Source organism: Dreissena polymorpha, chromosome 8 (genome assembly GCF_020536995.1).
Source record: "Dreissena polymorpha isolate Duluth1 chromosome 8, UMN_Dpol_1.0, whole genome shotgun sequence".
NCBI classification, from domain to species: domain Eukaryota; kingdom Metazoa; phylum Mollusca; class Bivalvia; order Myida; family Dreissenidae; genus Dreissena; species Dreissena polymorpha.
The window spans coordinates 49,350,992-49,369,365 of NC_068362.1; the positions used below are offsets into that span (position 1 = coordinate 49,350,992).

Sequence of the window (18,374 nt, forward strand, 5' to 3'; positions counted from 1 at the left end):
TATGGCCCTTTTTTGACTTAGTAACTTTGAATATATGGTTACATTTTGTGTTAAGATCCAATTTGCTTCTTAAGTATCAAGGCTTTTGCTTTTTAGCATAAAATACTTTCATGCTATCATGAGGGTACTGTACCTGGCAAGTTGAATTTTACCTTAACCTTTGAATGACCTTGACTCTCAAGGTCATATTATTAAATTTTGCTCAAATTGCAATTACTTCTTTAATTATGATTAGACATTCGATTGATACTTTGACAAAACAACTCTTACCTGACATACCCCCCCCCCCAAACCCCCTCAATCCCCCCCATTATTTTTATTTTTTTTAATTAAAGATCATCAAATAAATGAGTATTATGACCAGCACACCCTAACACCCACCCCCTATCCCCCACCCCAAATTTTTTTTTATGCCCCCAGTAGGGTGGCATATAGCAGTTGAACTGTCCGTCAGTATATCAGTCAGTCTGTCTGTCCGTCCCAAAAAAACTTTAACATTGGCCATAACTTTTTCACTTTTAAAGATAGCAACTTGATATTTGGCATGCATGTGTATCTCATGAGGCTGCAAATTTTGAGTGTTGAAAGGTCAAGGTCATCCTTCAAGATCAAATGTCAAATTTATGGTGTCTGTTCGTCCGAAAACTTTTACATTAACCATAACTTTATTAATATTGAAGATAGCAACTTGATATTTGGCATGCATGCATATCTCATGAAGCTGCAAATTTTGAGTGGTGGAAGTTCAAGGTCAAGGGCATCCTTCAAGGTCATCCTTCAAGGTCAAATAAAATAAAATCAAAGCGGGGTTCTCATGGAGCTGCACATTTTGAGTGGTTGAAGTTCAAGGTCATCCTTTAAGGTCAAGGTCATCCTTCAAGGTCAATGGTCAAAAAACAAATAAAAAATTTCAAAGCGGCATTATCATGAAGCTGCACATTTTGAGTGGTGGAAGTTCAAGGTCAAGGTCATTCTTCAAGGTCAAGGTCAACCTTCAAGGTCAAAGGTAAAAAAAAAATCAAAGCGGCGTTATCATGAAGCTGCACGTTTTAAGTGGTGTAGGTTCAAGGTCAAGGTCATCCTTCATGGTCAAAGATCAAACAAAATATTAAAAAAATCAAAGCAGCGTTATTGTGAAGCTGCACATTTTGAGTGGCATAAGTTCAAGGTCAAGGTCATCCTTCAAGGTAAAAAAAATATATAAAAAATTCAAAGCAATGTTCTCATGAAGCTGCACATTTTGAGTGGTAGAAGTTCAAGGTCAAGTTTGTCCTTCAAGGTCAAGGTCATCCTTTAAAGTCAAAGGTAACCAAAAAATTAAGTGGCGTTCTCATGAAGCTGCACATTTTGAGTGGTGGAAGTTCAAGGTCAAGGTCATTCTTCAAGGTCAAGATCATCCTTTAAGTTCAAAGATCAAACAAAAAACAATTTCAAAGCGGCGTTATCATAAAGCTGCACATTTTGAATGTTGGAAGTTCAAGGTCAAAGGACATCTTTCAAGGTCAAAGGTCAAAAAATAATATTTCATAGCGGTCTCCTCATAAAGCTGCACATTTTGAGTGGTGGCAGTTCAAGGTCAAGGTCATCCTTCAAGGTCCAAGGTAAAAAAAGAAAAAAATGATTCAAAGCGGAACAATAGGGGGCATTGAGTTTCTGACAAACACATCTCTTGTTGTTTTCAAACATGGTTAAAAACACAGATATTTATTCTTATTATTTTATTTTTGAAATACCGTCCAACCATCCAACCCAAGAATCCCCCCCCCCCCCAATTTTTTTTTGCATTTTTGGGGCATTTTTGGAAAATAATGTAATAAATGACCACACCCCCACACTATACACCCCTCTCCACCCCACCTCCCCTCCTTTGTGATTGAAATTGAGATAGGTCCCTACACCTTTAAAAAGAAAAATAGATGAGCGGTCTGCACCCGCAAGGCGGTGCTCTTGTTAATATATTTATATTTGCATGCTGGGATAAACTTTTCAGTTGTTACTCTTCATTGGAACTGATACAGTGCTCCAGCTAGGCCTAAATCGAAGGGCGCCGCGCCCTGCCCTCCCGAACCTCCGCCCTGCCCCCCCCCCCCGCGAACCCCCGCCCTGCCCCCCCCCCCCCCCCCTCTCAAAAAAAAAAAAAAAAATTATTTTTTTTATATTTTTTTTTTTTTACATTTGATAATTCATAAATCTCTAATTTCATTGTAATTATTTTAATCCTCATTGTAGACATTATATTTGAATGGTTTAATAATAATGGGAATAATACAATTATTTCTAACATATAAATTAACATGCAATAGGAGGCATTCCAGAAACAACCGCGCGCTCGAACAAAATACTGTGCGTCGAAAGTGCCCTTTTGACAATATACTGCGCGTCGAAAGTGCCCTTTTCACAAAAAAGCCCCCCTGCCCTTTTTAAATCCTAGCTGGAGCACTGTGATACCTGACATTTCTGATTATTATATCACTATTGTTTGATTATAAATTGCTTTCATGGAATAATTAGGACTCGGTATAATCTGGACTGGGAATAAAATGTACTCTGAATAATATAGGCTGGCAATACATGTAATATGGACTATGAATAATAAAGACTATGTATAATATGTAATGGGAATAATATGGACCATGAATAATATGGACAGTGAATAATATAGACTCTGAATCATATAGACTCTGAATAATATGGACTGGGAATAAAATATACTCTGAATAATATGGATTCTGAATAATATAAACTCTGAATAATATGGACAGTGAGTGATGTAGTGATTTAAGGTCACTTCCAACAGCCTTGCTGTTGAGCTAGCTTTTCAGAGACGCGGTTAGAGTGTCTGACTACCACTGTGAAGGTCGTGGGTTCAATCCCCATTGAAGCTCCGTATTTTTAAAATAATGGCGACGAGGCAAACATGAACTGTGATTCAGAACGTGGGTGTGAGCTTTCTAATGGCTTCAAGAAGCGGTTTGTGAAGCGGTCAACACTATATTATAGCAAAAAGTGTCATATGACATGCTGTAGCAGGCATGTCTGGCCTTGAAACATTTCTAATGGCTTCAAGGAGCCGCTTGTGAAGCGGTCAACACTATAATATAGCAAAAAAAAGTGTCATATGACATGCTGTAGCGGGCATGTCTGGCCTTGTAACATTAAGAGGGGGAGGAGTGTAGTGATTTAAGGTCACTTCCAACAGCCTTGCTGTTGAGCTAGCTTTTCAGCGACGCGGTTAGAGTGTCTGACTACCACTCTGAAGGTTGTGGGTTCGATCCCCATTGATGCTCCGTATTTTTACAATAATAATATAGACTCTGAATAATATGGACTCTGAATAATATGGACTGGGAATAGAATGGACTCTAAAATATTGACTGGTAATAATATAGCCTCTGAATAATATGGACTCTGAAAAATATTGACTGGGAATAGAATGGACTCTGAAAAATATTGACTGGTAATAATATAGGCTCTGAATCATATGGACTGGGAATAATATGGATTCTGAATAATATAGACACTGAATAATATAGACTCTGAATAATATAGACACTGAATAATATAGACTCTGAATGATATGGACTCTGAATAATATAGACTCTGAATAATATAGACACTGAATAATATAGACTCTGAAAAATATAGACTATGAATAATATGGACTGGGAATAGAATGGACTCTGAAAAATATTGACTGGTAATAATATAGGCTCTGAATAATATGGACTCTGAATCATATGGACTGGGAATAATATGGATTCTGAATAATATAGACATTGAATAATATAGACTCTGAATAATATAGACACTGAATAATATAGACTCTGAATGATATGGACTCTGAATAATATAGACTCTGAATAATATAGACTCTGAATAATATAGAGCCTGAATAATATGGACTCTGAATGATATAGACTCTGAATAATATAGACACTGAATAATATAGACTCTGAATAATATGGACTCTGAATAAAACAGATTTTGAATCATAAAGACTCTGTATAATATAGAGCCTGAATAATATGGACTCTGAATAATATAGACTTGGAATAATATAGACTCTGAATAATATGGATGGAGAATAATATGGATGGGGAATAATAAAGACTCTGAATAATGGATTAGGAATAATATTGATTGGAATAATATGCACGTTGGAATTAGAACACATCCAAATACTGAACAACATTGATAACTCAGTTACATGTGAGAATATTCAATTATGAGTTTTGTGTAAGTAACAGCTGCAGTAGTCTGTTACTGACATTTAGACTGCCAATTCTTACTTTACATGTGACTTCAACTGTTTTGAAGTTCTGATTCTATTTCCTGTTTCAGCTCAAGCTCAAGAGGAGGTTGATCAGCTGATCAGGGCCAGCAATCTGGACAGAAATGGCAACCCGAAATTGCACGTTCAGCGACAGGTTTTCAATCAGCATAACCTCGATGAAAACTTTGAGCCGAGCAAAAAACCTGCGGTTAAAGTCAAAGAGGCGCTACGAAAGAAGGTGTCGAAATGCGTGTGCTCCCTGGGCTGCTTTAAGGGTTTCTTGCTCAACTTGTTCCCCTTCTTTCCCATCATGAAGAGCTACAATATCAGGACGGATCTGCTTGGGGACATTGTGTCGGGGCTGACTGTTGGAGTCATGCACATTCCTCAAGGTATATATGACCAGCGCTCTGGGAAAATGGGGCTTAATGCAAGTGCCTCAAATGTTGTCTCACATGAGCCTGTGAACTGGCTTTTATGGAATTTGTGTTTAAAGGAAGTCTTTTCTTAGTGAAAATCCAGTCTAGACATATTTGAGTCTCTGATTAGCCTGTGAGGACTGCACAGGTCAATCTGGTACAACAATTTGACCACATGCATTAAACTCAGTGCTATCCAAGAGTATGGCTCATTTGAGTTTGATATGTGTTTTTTACTTTGTGCACAAATTATTTTAATATTTGAAGACCACTTAAAGTCTGTATATAAATTTAATTCTGTTGCACAATTGCAATTGCAGAATGTTTCCAAATTAATATATTTTTTGCAATGGCTATGAAAACATTTTTTATCTTTTGCTCATATGACAGGTTTGAAAAAACATTGACATTTTGTTTGGCCTATTAAGTTCATCAAAAGAGGCACATGCAGAGCAGTCGCATCTATTCCATTGTGATTCAACCAGACTTTATTACATATATGTCAAAAGACACTTGGTGACAAATTGATTGCCAAAAGAAATGATGATTAAATCTTGCTATAGGACATATTACAAATGGGTAAATGACACATACACAGCTCTTGTGTAAATATTTTGATATGAATACATGTAATTTAGTATATTCTGACATTGAACCCATATGTTTGTACAAGCTTGTCCTATTCAAGTTGACACTAAGTTTGCTGTTAATTTGAGCTTGAACACAAGTCCCGGACAATTATTTTTGCTTTAACGGACTGTCCACAGATTATTGTTAATTTTGAAGTTAATAATTTTTATGCCCCCAGTAGGTTGCATATAGCAGTCAGTCTGTCTGTCTATCCGTCCGTCCGAAAACGTTTAACATTAGCCATAACTTTTGCAATATTGAAGATAGCAACTTGATATTTGGCATGTGTGTGAATCTCATTAAGCTGCACATTTTGAGTGGTGAATGGTCAAGGTCATTCTTCAAGGTCAAAAGTCAAAAATACAATCCAAGTGAATTAATAAGCTTTAAAAGGGAGATAATTTCTAAACCTGCCAAATGATATATTGACAATTTATTTCAAAGCGGCGCAATAGTGGGCAGTGTGTTTCTGAAGAACTCATCTCTTGTTTTTTTTATTGACACATTTTAGCAAACTGGTACTTAATAACTTAATAATCCTTATTGAAAAACAAAACAATACCAAAGACTAAAGTTGCCAATAATGATAACCCATCTAAAATATGGTATTCGTGCCATGTCCTTAGCGTTAGTTTTATGTTTTATAAATGTTTGAGGCATCCTATTTTGGGGCAACAGGGGACAAAGGATTAGAAAATAGTTGAATCATCAATCTGTTACTGAGGGTCATTTAATTCTAGCCCAATCAGGGGTGTGATTACTCCTCCTTTCAGCTGATTTCTCCCATTCAATTTCAAAATAATTTTACAAAAAGAAATAAACCTTGGGGGATCAATATAGAAATGACGAGTTTAGTTGAACTGTATAAGGGGGGTAGGGCATTTTCCTCCCCTGTGGTGGCTCTTAAATCACACCCATTTTAAATGGGCAGGTAAAAACTGGTCCTTCACTCCTCATAAGTTTGATTGAACTGAATTTAGTTAGATTGAACTGGATGAAGTAGCCATTCAAAGTTCATCTTAATTATTATTAGTTACATGTTTGCAGTTTTTTGAATTTTTAGAAATCCTCAAAAATTGACAACTTGTCCATGTGTGCAGGAAAATTAAAATACAGCCTAAATGATAAAAAGTAACACCACTGTTAATAAAAAGTCATGGAAAAGTTCTTATTCTACAATAAGTTTAGACAGAATATTACAAAAAAATATTCAGAACATGAAATGAAGGGTGTTGATGGAGAAAATTACCAAAATGATGTCCATTCCAATGTTTATGTCTGATTTCAAATGCACAAAATACAGTACTTTAAGCTCAGCGTTTGCGGAGGAAACCTGAGGTGTTGTCATAGCCAGCTCTTCGTCCGCCGTCCACTTGGTGCTAAAACTTTAACATTTTGTTAAGGTTTTGAACATTGGCTCTAAAATCAAAATGCTTCCACCTACAACTTTTGAACTTTCAATGTGGATGCATCTTGATGAGTTCTACACGCCACACCCATTTTTCGGTCTCTAGGTCAAAGGTCAAGGTCACTGTGACCTTTAAAAAAAAATAAAATCTGACAAGCTTTCATTTATTCAAAACTGCACCCGTAGCCGAGCGTGGTACCCGTTATGCGTTGCTCTTGTTTTATTTTTCATTTTCAAATGTATTTAGACATTTTTGTCTCAATTAAATTATTCTTTTTATAAACCTCATTGTGCACATAATACATTAACGTCAGACACCATATTTATTGTAAGTTTTATTGATTATTAGTCACTTTGCCTTGATTTGACACTTTGTAACTCATTTGTAGGCATGGCGTATGGCATGTTGATGACGCTGCCACCAGTGTTTGGACTTTACATGTCCTTTTTCCCAGTGCTGCTGTATTGCTTTTTGGGAGCTTCCAAACACGTCTCTATGGGTAATTGTTTAAATCATTCAAATTTTTGAAGAATAAATATTTAAAAAAAACACCCACATAACGCACAAAGAAACCCACCCATATTACTGTGGTTTTAGTGCATTTTTCGGCGTAGCTGTATTAAGCCAGCTTTTTCATCTTACCTTACCTTTGTTAGTGTCCAATAAAATTCATATAAAATTTCCCGCGGCTAGATACGAATTAATACACTTCATTTATTCCATTGGCTGATTTGAGTATACCACCAGAACATTGGAAACATATCCGCATCTTTGTAACACTGTTTTACTGCATGAAACAATTTTATCTCTAATGAAAAGGCTTTATAGATAGAACAGTTTTACACTCAATTCTCGACATCAATACAGTTTGAGCGAACACCTTTTATTTTCAGAGAATTACCAGCGCAAAAGCGTTTATACTAAAAGGCTATGTTCTCATATTTAGTACTTCCTTCCATATTTCTGTCAACATGTTAACATGTAAAAGTATAAAGAGCAGTGGAAGCGAGGCCTCACTTTAATGCATTGCATTTCAACCCGCGAGGTATCGGGTCAATTCACGGTAAGTGTGTGAATGTGAGAGTTTATATACAGATCATCACTGGAGTTCGAGGCCAGTAAAATAAGCGTTAAAAGACGATATCAGTGAACTAGGTGACCTGGAATTTTCTTTAGACCAGAAATATGTTAAATGAAGATATTCAGCAATATAATTATGGTATGTCAATAATAGATTCTTAATGTGTTTTCAACAATGCAATGATAAATATTATTAGCTCACCTGAGCACAACGTGCTCATGGTGAGCTTTTGTGAGCGCCTTTTGTCCGTCGTCTGTTGTTTGTCGTACGTTGTGCGACGTCAACATTTGCCTTGTTCACTCTCTAGAGGCCACATTTATTGTCCAATCTTCATGAAATTTCGTACGAAGATTGGTCTTAATGATATTTCGGATGAGTTTGAAAATGGTTACGTTTGCTTGAAAAACATGGCTGTCAAGGGGCTGGGCATTTTTCCTTATATGGCTATAGTAAAATCATGTTTACATTCTAGAGACCACATTTATTGCCCAATCTTCATGAAATTTGGTCAGAAGATTTATCCCAATAATATCTTGGACGAGATCAAAAATGATGCCGGTGGGTTGTAAAACATGGCCGCCAGGGGGCAGGGCATTTTTCCTAATATGGCTATAGTAAAACCTAGTTAACACTCTAGAGGCGACATTGATTGTCCAATCTTCATGAAACTTGCTCAGATAATTTGTCCCAATGATATCTAGGATGAGTTCAAAAATTGTAGCCTTTGCTTGAAAAATATGGCTTCCAAGGGGCAGGGCATTTCTTCTTATGTGGCTATATATGGCTATATTAAAATCTTGTTAACACTCTAGAGGCCACATTTATTGTCCGATCTTCATGAAACTTGGTCAGATCATTCGTCGTGCAATATTTATACTTAAATATAACATAACACCATTAATTCATAACCTCTTTAAAATTATTTATTTTATTCAGTTGCCCAATCTTTATGAACTTTGGTCAGAACATTTGTTTCCTGTGTAGTACATGTAAGTTTGGTTTTATTTTGTCATATACAATGTACCATTAACTGTATTATTTAATTTTTCATAACACAAAATTTTCATAATTGACATAACTGTTTCAGTCATTATTACTTATGGTAAGCCTATCAACTAAGAGATTGCTGAAAGAAAGACATCATGTACACAATTTTGCAGTAAATATCTCCCTTATTTAGCCTCATGTTTCCCAATCTATTTTTTCTTCTGCTCTGGAATATGTTAGACCCCTTGGTTTCAAAACACTTAAAGGGTAAATACTTCAAAATGCCAATTTTTCTAGTATAATGATATTTTTGGCTAAGTTGCAATTTCTTGAGTAAATCTGTACTTATTTTTTTGTCACATTTGTTATCAGACTGTAGCAAATTAATCTATAATGGGAACTTTTACTGATAAGCCATCTTTTTAGAAATTCCCTGCAGATATTGATCATTGCAGTGTGTAACTTTTTACCACTCAGCTTTAGCCAGGTAGTGTCTGATACAGTTAGAAAACCAGCATGAGTTGCCCTGAACAAATTGATAATGACCACAGACTGACAGAATCATGATTCCTAGGTACTAAATAACCCTCTCACTGTGCTCTATGCCAGATTTTTATATCAGTGGTCAGTAATACAAGCTAGTTGAAGTGTTTGATATATTTTATTTCACAGAATAAGTATCAAATGCATGTTTTTAACAATTAACAAAAAATATGTAATTTTAAATGGGAACTTCATATCAAATCTATATTCCATAATAATTCACTCTATATAATGATATTTAAGATATGTTAACACATATCAAAGTGATACTCCATGAAAACAATAAAGAAATAATTTCAATTAAAAGTTTCTGGAGATAGAAATCAGAAGCAGAATAACCTTCAAAGTCAAGATTTACCTTTCTTATTTGCAGAGTTCATTTATCAAGATTTAATCATTTTCAGGCTTTATGTATTAAAACGATGTCAGAAAATTGAAAATAAAACTGTTATGAATGATACACGATATTAATGAAATGAAATATAAAATCGATACATTTTCCTATTTTCTAAATTGTTAAGTGTAAAACAGCCTACTGTTGAATAATATGTTTATAAAATTATATTTAAGTAAACGGCAATACCTTTAGTTAATTGAATTATAACCAATCAGCAGTGTCATCCTGACCGGAAATAAGCGTTTGTCCAATAAATATTTCTGCATTACATAAGGGCTCACAAAGTAACATAACCCGTAACCATCCCATGACCGGTTCACTTTCGTAAGCAAACGAGACCGCAATACCACACCTGGATACAACAGTTGAGTTCGAAAATGGTTTGGATTGGTAAAAAAACATGGCCACCAGGGGGGGGGGGTCTTTTTCCTTTTATTTATACAGTAAAATAGCTTGTGATCACTCTAGAAGTCACATTTTTTGCCTCATCATAATGAAATTTTGTCAAAACATAAGCTATGTGGATGTCTCCGGCGAGTTTGAAAATGGTTGTGATAAGTGGAAAAACATGGGCACCAGGTGGTGGGGCAGTTTTCTTTATATGTATTAAGTGAAAACATGTGAATAGTCTAGAAGACACATTATCTTCATGAAATTTGGACATATCTTGGAAGAGTTCAAAAATGATTCAGGTCTGTTAAAAAAAACATGGCCGCCAGGGGGCTATTTGTTGTTCATTCTTCATGAAACTTGGATATAACATTATTTTGCTTCATTGATATCTTTGGCTGCAAAGAACAGGTCATTTCTTTTTATCTCAGGTGAGTGACTTTCCGTACTGCGTGTGATGCAGCAAAGAACTGCACAGAAAAAGACATTCGCTATCCTTGATCTCATTCATTGAAATATCAATACTGTATATCGTTTTAGCTCACCTGATTGCTCAGGTGAGCTATTCTGACCACTCTTTGTCCGTCGTATGTCCGTCCGTCCGTAAAAATTTGCTCGGAAACACTCTAGAGGCCACATTTTTTGTCCCATCTTCATGAAACTTGGTCAAAAGCTTTGCCCCAATAAAATCTCGGCCGAGTCCGAAACTGGGTTGTGCCGGATCAAAAACTAGGTCACTAGGTAAAAAAAGAGAAAAACCTTGTAAACACTGTAGAAGTCATTTTTTATGTTCAATCTTCATGTTACTTAATCAAAATGTTAGTCTTAAAGATATCTTGATTGAGCTCAAAGCTGGTTCCTGTGTGTTGAAAAACATGGCCGCCAGTGGGCGGGGCAGTTTTCTTTATTTAGCTATAGAGAAACCTTGTAAACACTCTAGAAGTCACAATTTTTGCCCAATCATCATGAAAGTTGGTCAAAACATTGGTTTTATTGATTTCTTGGACGAGTTTGAAAATGGTCCAGATTGGTGAGAAAACATGGCTGCCAGGGGGCAGGGCAGTTTTCTCTATATGTATATAGTGAAAACATGGGCACACTCTTGGTCACATTTTTGGTCCAATGTTCATAAAAATTTGGTCAGAAAATGTGTTTTTGGATATTACAGTTGAGTTCGAAAATGGTTCGGAACGGTAAGAAAGCATGGCCGCTGTGGGGGGGGGGTCATTACCCTTATATTTATATAGTAATAACAGCTTTTGAACACTATATAGTTTATCATGACAAGGGAAGTTACTGCAAATGAAAAATTATTTAAAATTGACAGAGTTGTCTCCCTTTTCAGCTCACCTGATTGCTCAGCTGAGCTTTTGTGACCGGTCTTTGTCAATCGTATGTCCGTCCGTCCGTAAACATTTGCTCGTAAACACTCTAGAGGCCACATTTATTGTCCCATCTTCATGAAACTTGGTCAGAAGCTTTGTCCCAATAAAATCTTGGCCTGGTCAAAAACTTGGTCACGAGGTCAAAAAAACAACAACTTGTAAACACTGTAGAAGTCACATTTCATGCTCAATCTTCATGTTACTTTGTCAAAATGTTTGTCTAAATGATATCTTGGTTGAGTTCAAAAGTGGTTCCGATCCGTTGAAAAACATGGCAGCCAGTGGGCAGGGTAGTTTTCCTTATTTGGCTATAGAGAAACCTTGTTAACACTCTAGAAGTCACAATTTTTGCCCAATCACCATGAAATTTGGTCGAAACATTGGTTAAATTAATGTCTCGGACAAGTTCGAAAATGGTGAAGATCGGTGAAAAAACATGGCCGCCAGTGGGCGGGGCATTTTTCACTATGTATACATTGTGGCAGTTTTCCCTATTTGGCTATAGAGAAACCTTGTAAACACTCTTGAAGTCACAATTTTTGCCCAAGCATCATGAAAACTGGTCAAAACATTGGTTTTATTGATATCTCGGACGAGTATGAAAATGGTCGGGGTCTGTGAAAAAACATGGCCGCCAGTGGGCTGGGCAATTTTCTCTATATGTATATAGTGAAAACATGTGAACACAGTAGAAGTCACATTTTTGACCCAATTTTCATGAAATTTGCTCAGAACATTTGTTTCCTTGATACGAGAGTTGAGTTCAAAATGCTGGGAGGGGGGCAGTTTTTGCATTATGACCCCCCCCCCCCTTTCAAAGAAGAGGTTTGTTGTTTTTTTGCTCATGTCGGTCTGTCCGTCCACCAGATGGTTTTGGATGATAACTCAAGAGCGTTTATGCAAAGGATCATGAAACTTCATAGGTACATAGATCATGACTCACAGATGACCCCTATTGATTTTCAGGTCACTAGGTCAAAGGTCAAGATCATGATGACCCAAAATAGTAAAATGGTTTCCGGATGATAACTCAAGAACGCTTATGCCTAGGATCATGAAACTTCAAAGATACATTGATCATGACTCGCAGATAACCCCTATTGATTGTCTGGTCACTAGGCAGGTCACTAGTTCAAAGGTCAAGGTTACGATGACCTGAAATAGTTAAATGTTTTCCGGATGATAACTCAAGAAAGCTTATGCCTAGGATCATGAAACTTCATAGGTACATTGATTATGACTCGTAGATGACCCCTATTGTTTTTCAGGTCACTAGATCAAAGGTCAAGGTCATGGTGACCCGAAAGAGTAAAAAGGTTTCCAGATGATAACTCAAGAGTGCTTATGCCTAGGATCATGAAACTTCATAGGTACATTTATCATGACTCGCAGATGACCCCTATTTATTTTCAGTTCACTAGGTCAAAAATCAAGGTCACAATGACCCAAAATAGTAAAATGGTTTCCGGATGATGACTCAAGAACGCTTATGCCTAGGATCATGAAACTTCATAGATACATTGATCATGACTCGCAGATGAGCCCTATTGATTTTCAGGTCACTTGGTCAAAGGCCAAGGTCACAGTGACCCAAAGCAGTAAAATGGTTTCCGGATGATAACTCAAGAGTGCTTATGCCTAGGATCATGAAACTTCATAGGTACATTTATCATGACTCGCAGATGACCCCTATTTATTTTCAGTTCACTAGGTCAAAAATCAAGGTCACAATGACCCAAAATAGTAAAATGGTTTCCGGATGATGACTCAAGAACGCTTATGCCTAGGATTATGAAACTTCATAGACACATTGATCATGACTCGCAGATTACCCCTATTGATTTTCAGGTCATTAGGTCAAAGGTCAAGATGACCCAAAATAGTAAAATGGTTTCCGGTTAATATCTCAAGAACGCTTAGGCCTAGGATCATGAAACTTCATAGGTACATTGATCATGACTCGCAGATGACTCCTATTGATTTTCAGGACACTAGGTGAAAGGTCAAGGTCAGAATGACCCGAAATAGTAAAATGGTTTCCAGATGATAACACAAGAACACTTATGCCTAGGATAATGAAACTTCATAGGTACATTGATCATGACTCAAAGATGACCCCTAATGATTTTCAGGTCACTAGGTCAAAGGTCAAGGTCACGGTGACCTGAAATAAAATGGTTTCTGGATGATTCCTTAAGAACTCTTATGCCTAGGATCATGAAACTTCATAGGTAAAATGATCATGACTTGCAGATGACCCCTATTGATTTTCAGGTCACTAGGTCACAGGTCAAGGTCACGGTGACCTGAAATAGTAAAATGGTTTCTTGATGATAACTCAAGAATGCTTATGCCTAGGATCATGACACTTCATAGGTAAATTGATCATGACTCGCAGATGAAATAATGATGAAACTTGAACAGGATATTTGTCTTGACAATATCTAGGTCAAGTTTGACATTTGGTAAAGATGGCATGAACCGACCCCTCTCATGTGAGCGAACTAGGGCCATCTTGGCCCTCTTGTTTAAAGATATTTCTTGTTAATTTTAAAGCGAGACTATATTATTTTGTCGAGTATTTGTGAATTTATATAAAATGTGTAAAAAAAACTTATTATACATATATTCAATATAAACTAAAATAAAAGTTTAGAAGAACATGCGTCGAAAAATGCGAAATTAGCCAGATATTTAATTCTGAAATCGAAAATGTCTGTACAGACAAATTCGCTAGCATGTATATCATGCATGTACGATGTGAATCTAAATTTAGTTTAACGGTTCATTTTAAATTCCTGCAACAATATCTATTCATACGACACAGGAACACTAACTCCGATCCTAATAAAAAGACGAATTCTTTATTGAAGGAAAATATGTACGAAATATTTTCGTCACATGGATCTGGGCGCTTATTTGTCGTTGCTGCATTTTATGAAATTCGTCTTCAATGTATAATTTTTCTTGTCTATGTTGTGTTATTGTAACATATTTTTATCAATATATTACAATTTAACACATATAAAAATCGTATAGTCTCGCTTAAAGCCATTATTCCAAAGATTGGAGTGAAATGTTGCACGGATGCATTGTATGAAAAAACACTTCCTGCAGAAAATGAAACCAGTCTATGAACAAACAGGTTAGTTTTAATATATTGTAACCAGACCGGGGGAAATCTATGCCCTTGTTATTAATGGCATAGCATAACTCGCTTTCTGCGTTTACTCTTTTATTCATTTATAAAATAGTTCACATAATTTTCAACAAATTCCATCTTCCCATATTGCATTCTTAAGCATTCCTTCTTAACTCTATTAAATTCTTATCAGATCTTCTTTAACAAATTCCATCCTCCTATTTCCAACTGTCTCTCTAACTTGTAACTGACTTTCTAACTTTTCTCTTACTGACCTCTACTTCCTTCCTTCATAAAACTAACTTGTCACTCTTTTTGAAACCCTCTCATCCCTAATACCAAGTCACACCCACACATCTCACTGACCAATCCAATCTCTCATTCATCCATCGATCATACAGATCCTTAATGCCAAGTCATACCCACACATCTCACTGACCAATCATATCTATCTCTCATCCAACATACAGTACCTTACTTCCTTACTTCTATAAGACTGTAATTAATTAGCACCTAGTCTAAGAATCTTTAGTCACAGTCATTATTTATAGCTAGAGCTGATAAGCATACAGTCAGCATACAGTCTGCATCTTGAGTGTGAATTCAACATTAGAAGACTCCCAAGACTGTAACTAACACAATGTAATCAATATCAAGTTAAACATGTGGTTCCAAGTAACCTTCTACTGCAATTCAGTAGACAAAGAAATCATATTCAAACATATTCACAGAAATCAATTCAATATCTTTAAAACTGTAACTATTGTATTGTATGAATTTATAATGTACTCAATCAAAAATCAAATAATAATATAATTATATTTGTAACTCTGTGACAATATTCCAGGCAACATGGGTAAAAATTTATCAGTTTTGAACCCGTTCAGCAGTATAAGAGATTAATTTTATTCCTTGCGAATATAAATTTGGCAAATGCATTAACATGTGCATCATAAAGTCATGAGTTTGATGTTTAACATGTGTTCCATACATGTTTATAAATCATTCGCTTAAATCTTTGTACTGAATGTTTAAATTGACGCAACTCCTGGTATCAAGATGATAGTTTGCCCATTCATGATCTATTTCCCCTTCTTGGTGTGATGTTTTTAAACAAATAAAAAAAAATCAATATCTGTATGTGATTTGTTTCTTGCATAGATTTTCCAACTTTGTTTGTGAAAATAAGTTATTATTTTCCTATCTTTCAAGTCCTTAATACTGTACAATTACATGTTTTTCTGTATAGTGACTGCAGGTTGTTCTTTTTATGAAAAGAAATTATAAAAAAGGTGTTTCCAAGAAATTGTAGAACTCTGAAATTATTTTTTTTATTAATTTGAAGATTTACACCGATGAGTGTAAAAAAAGCAGTTATACATGTTCAGGCCTTCAACTCTTCCGATTTTTATGCTCCCCATAAATTCATTTTGGGGGGAGCATAATAGTCGTTGCTTCGTCTGTCCGTCCGCGCACACTTTTTGCCCGGGTTATTTCTCAGCAACTAAAGACCGGAATTCAATTAAACTTTATGGGAAGCTTCTCTACAAAGAGGAGATGTGCATAGTATCAGCGGGTTCTGGTCGGATGGTTTTTCACAGAGTTGAAATTTTCTTTAAAAAAATTATTGTCCCCCAATTATTGCCCTTAAGACTTTTCCTTTTATCTTTTATCATGCTCTGAACATATAGTGCAATATTTTGACAAAAAAATTGGGGGAGCATCACCCATCTCCAACAGTTTCTTGTTTCCTACTTTTCCCACTTTTTCCTACTTTTGTATTTGCTTCCTACTTTTTTCTATTTTTGAACTAAAACCTCCTACTGTTCCTACTTTTTGCTGAAGAAAAAAATTTTTTTTTTGTAAGTTGTATTTTCAGAATGTATAAGCTTTAAAATGACAACTTCCTGTTGAGGAAAGGTGTGACAAGCATCTCCAGCCATCTGATGTAAATTGTAGTTTGTAAGGTCAATATTGAAGTTATTGATTATATAGAGGATATTTGTTGGATTTGGTGGATTATCGATTTTAATTCACGAGTGATCATAGAAAATAATATTTTCACGAGTGGCGCAGCCACGAGTGAAAATATATATTTTCTATGATCACGAGTGAATTAAAATCGATAATCCATCGAATCCAACAAATTTTCTATTTATTTTATGCTTTATTTCACAGTTTATATACATTGTTAAAGAGTTTAACTAAAGAATTTCGTTGGGAACATGACGTCATTTCGTCAAAAAAATGACGTCATTTAACATAAACAGTGAAAATTATCGATAATTTTCACTGATAATTTTCATTGTTTGAAACAGTGAAATTATCAGTTTTAATTCACTGATATTTCTCTATAAACCACCGGAAAGCATAAAATAAATAGGACTGCTAGTTTTTATATGGTTACAACTACAGAAGCATCTCTGGAAACACTTAATAATATATGTAATCCAATGATGCACTGGTGGGGGTATTTGGTTACTTTTAAATAGACAATTCTAACATCAAATATTATAATCAAAAATACTATATGATCAGGGTGACCACACATTCTGGAAAACATGGGAAATTATCAGTTAAAAAATCCTTCCAGAGAAAAATCGGGGACTTTATAAAAAATCCCCCAAAAAAACTAGTTATCAGGGAATTTTACAAAAATTTGACTACTGGTATTTTCTCTTCCTGATATTCAACAGATGTTATCTTAAAACATCTCATTTATTGGTCCAAGCTTGAATATATTTGCCTTTAAACTGTTTTGGCTTATCTGTAAATGTAACAAGCAACAATAAAAAAAAAAGTGTGGCCACTATAAAGGTGCTGTCCATTTAAGTTTTAACTGATATTATTATAACTTATTATGTGTTTGTGTGTTTAACATTTGAAAGTAACCAATATCTTAAAGCTTTGATCAGCACATGATGTTTAAACAAATCATGCCATTTGCTGCAGCTTTATCTGTTTTTCTGCCACTTTCTTGTAACATTGTCCTGGTTTAAGGTGATGCAAATACTGCATGCTATGAATGTTTTCTACCAATAATTTTGTCCTAAGATTATATTTTAAGGAATGCAAAATATAATTTTGGACTTAGTTATAGTTTAGATAAGGTTTAAATGTACGTTATATGGCAGTATGGATATAACATGCTCTGAATATGCTTTTGGAGTTGACCCAACTGTTTGTAGAATATTGTTATTTTGATAATGTGAACCTAAATGCTTGAGTACAGACTATTGTACTGCATATGTTATAATTGTGTTAGCTGTGTGCTGTGAGATGATCTCAATAATGCTAACAACATTATAAAAACATGATTCTGAAATTATGTAACTAATAAAATAGCAAACATTTTATGCTGTGAGCATCCGATGGCTGCAGGTTTCAACTACAGAAGCTTGGCATGTATCAGCAACTAAGATATCTGCAACACATTAGTAGCTTTCTGAATGGTGAGAATAATCATTTGTAAAGGTAAGAGTTGGTTTACACAGATAGATAAGATGTGGATATCCTTCCTATTAATCCTACTTTCTTTGTTGATAATCTTCCTACTTTTCCTACTTTTTCTTCAGAAAACCTATTTCTTTCCTTCTTTTCTATTGGAAACCAGTTGAAGGCCTGCATGTTTAATCTAGATAATACCAGCAATGTGTATCAGTGTATGTATCTGTGTTTATAATGCTAATTGCCAAGTGCTGAAAATGTGCTCTACTCC

General features: G+C 35.4%; 1 protein-coding gene across 5 annotated transcripts in view; it reads left to right on the forward strand.

The window, feature by feature from the left end:
- Positions 1–18,374, forward strand: part of LOC127841547 (prestin-like) — a 50,636-nt gene that overhangs the window by 1,898 nt on the left and 30,364 nt on the right. For 4 of the 5 annotated variants that reach the window (XM_052370442.1, XM_052370444.1, XM_052370445.1 and 1 more), the window contains 2 exons: positions 4,342–4,665; positions 7,120–7,230. In XM_052370442.1, the coding sequence (XP_052226402.1) occupies positions 4,342–4,665; positions 7,120–7,230 (435 nt within the window). Of the gene's footprint in view, positions 1–4,341; positions 4,666–7,119; positions 7,231–16,850; positions 18,131–18,374 lie in introns of those variants that run through there. The other variant, XM_052370447.1, reaches the window with a different exon arrangement.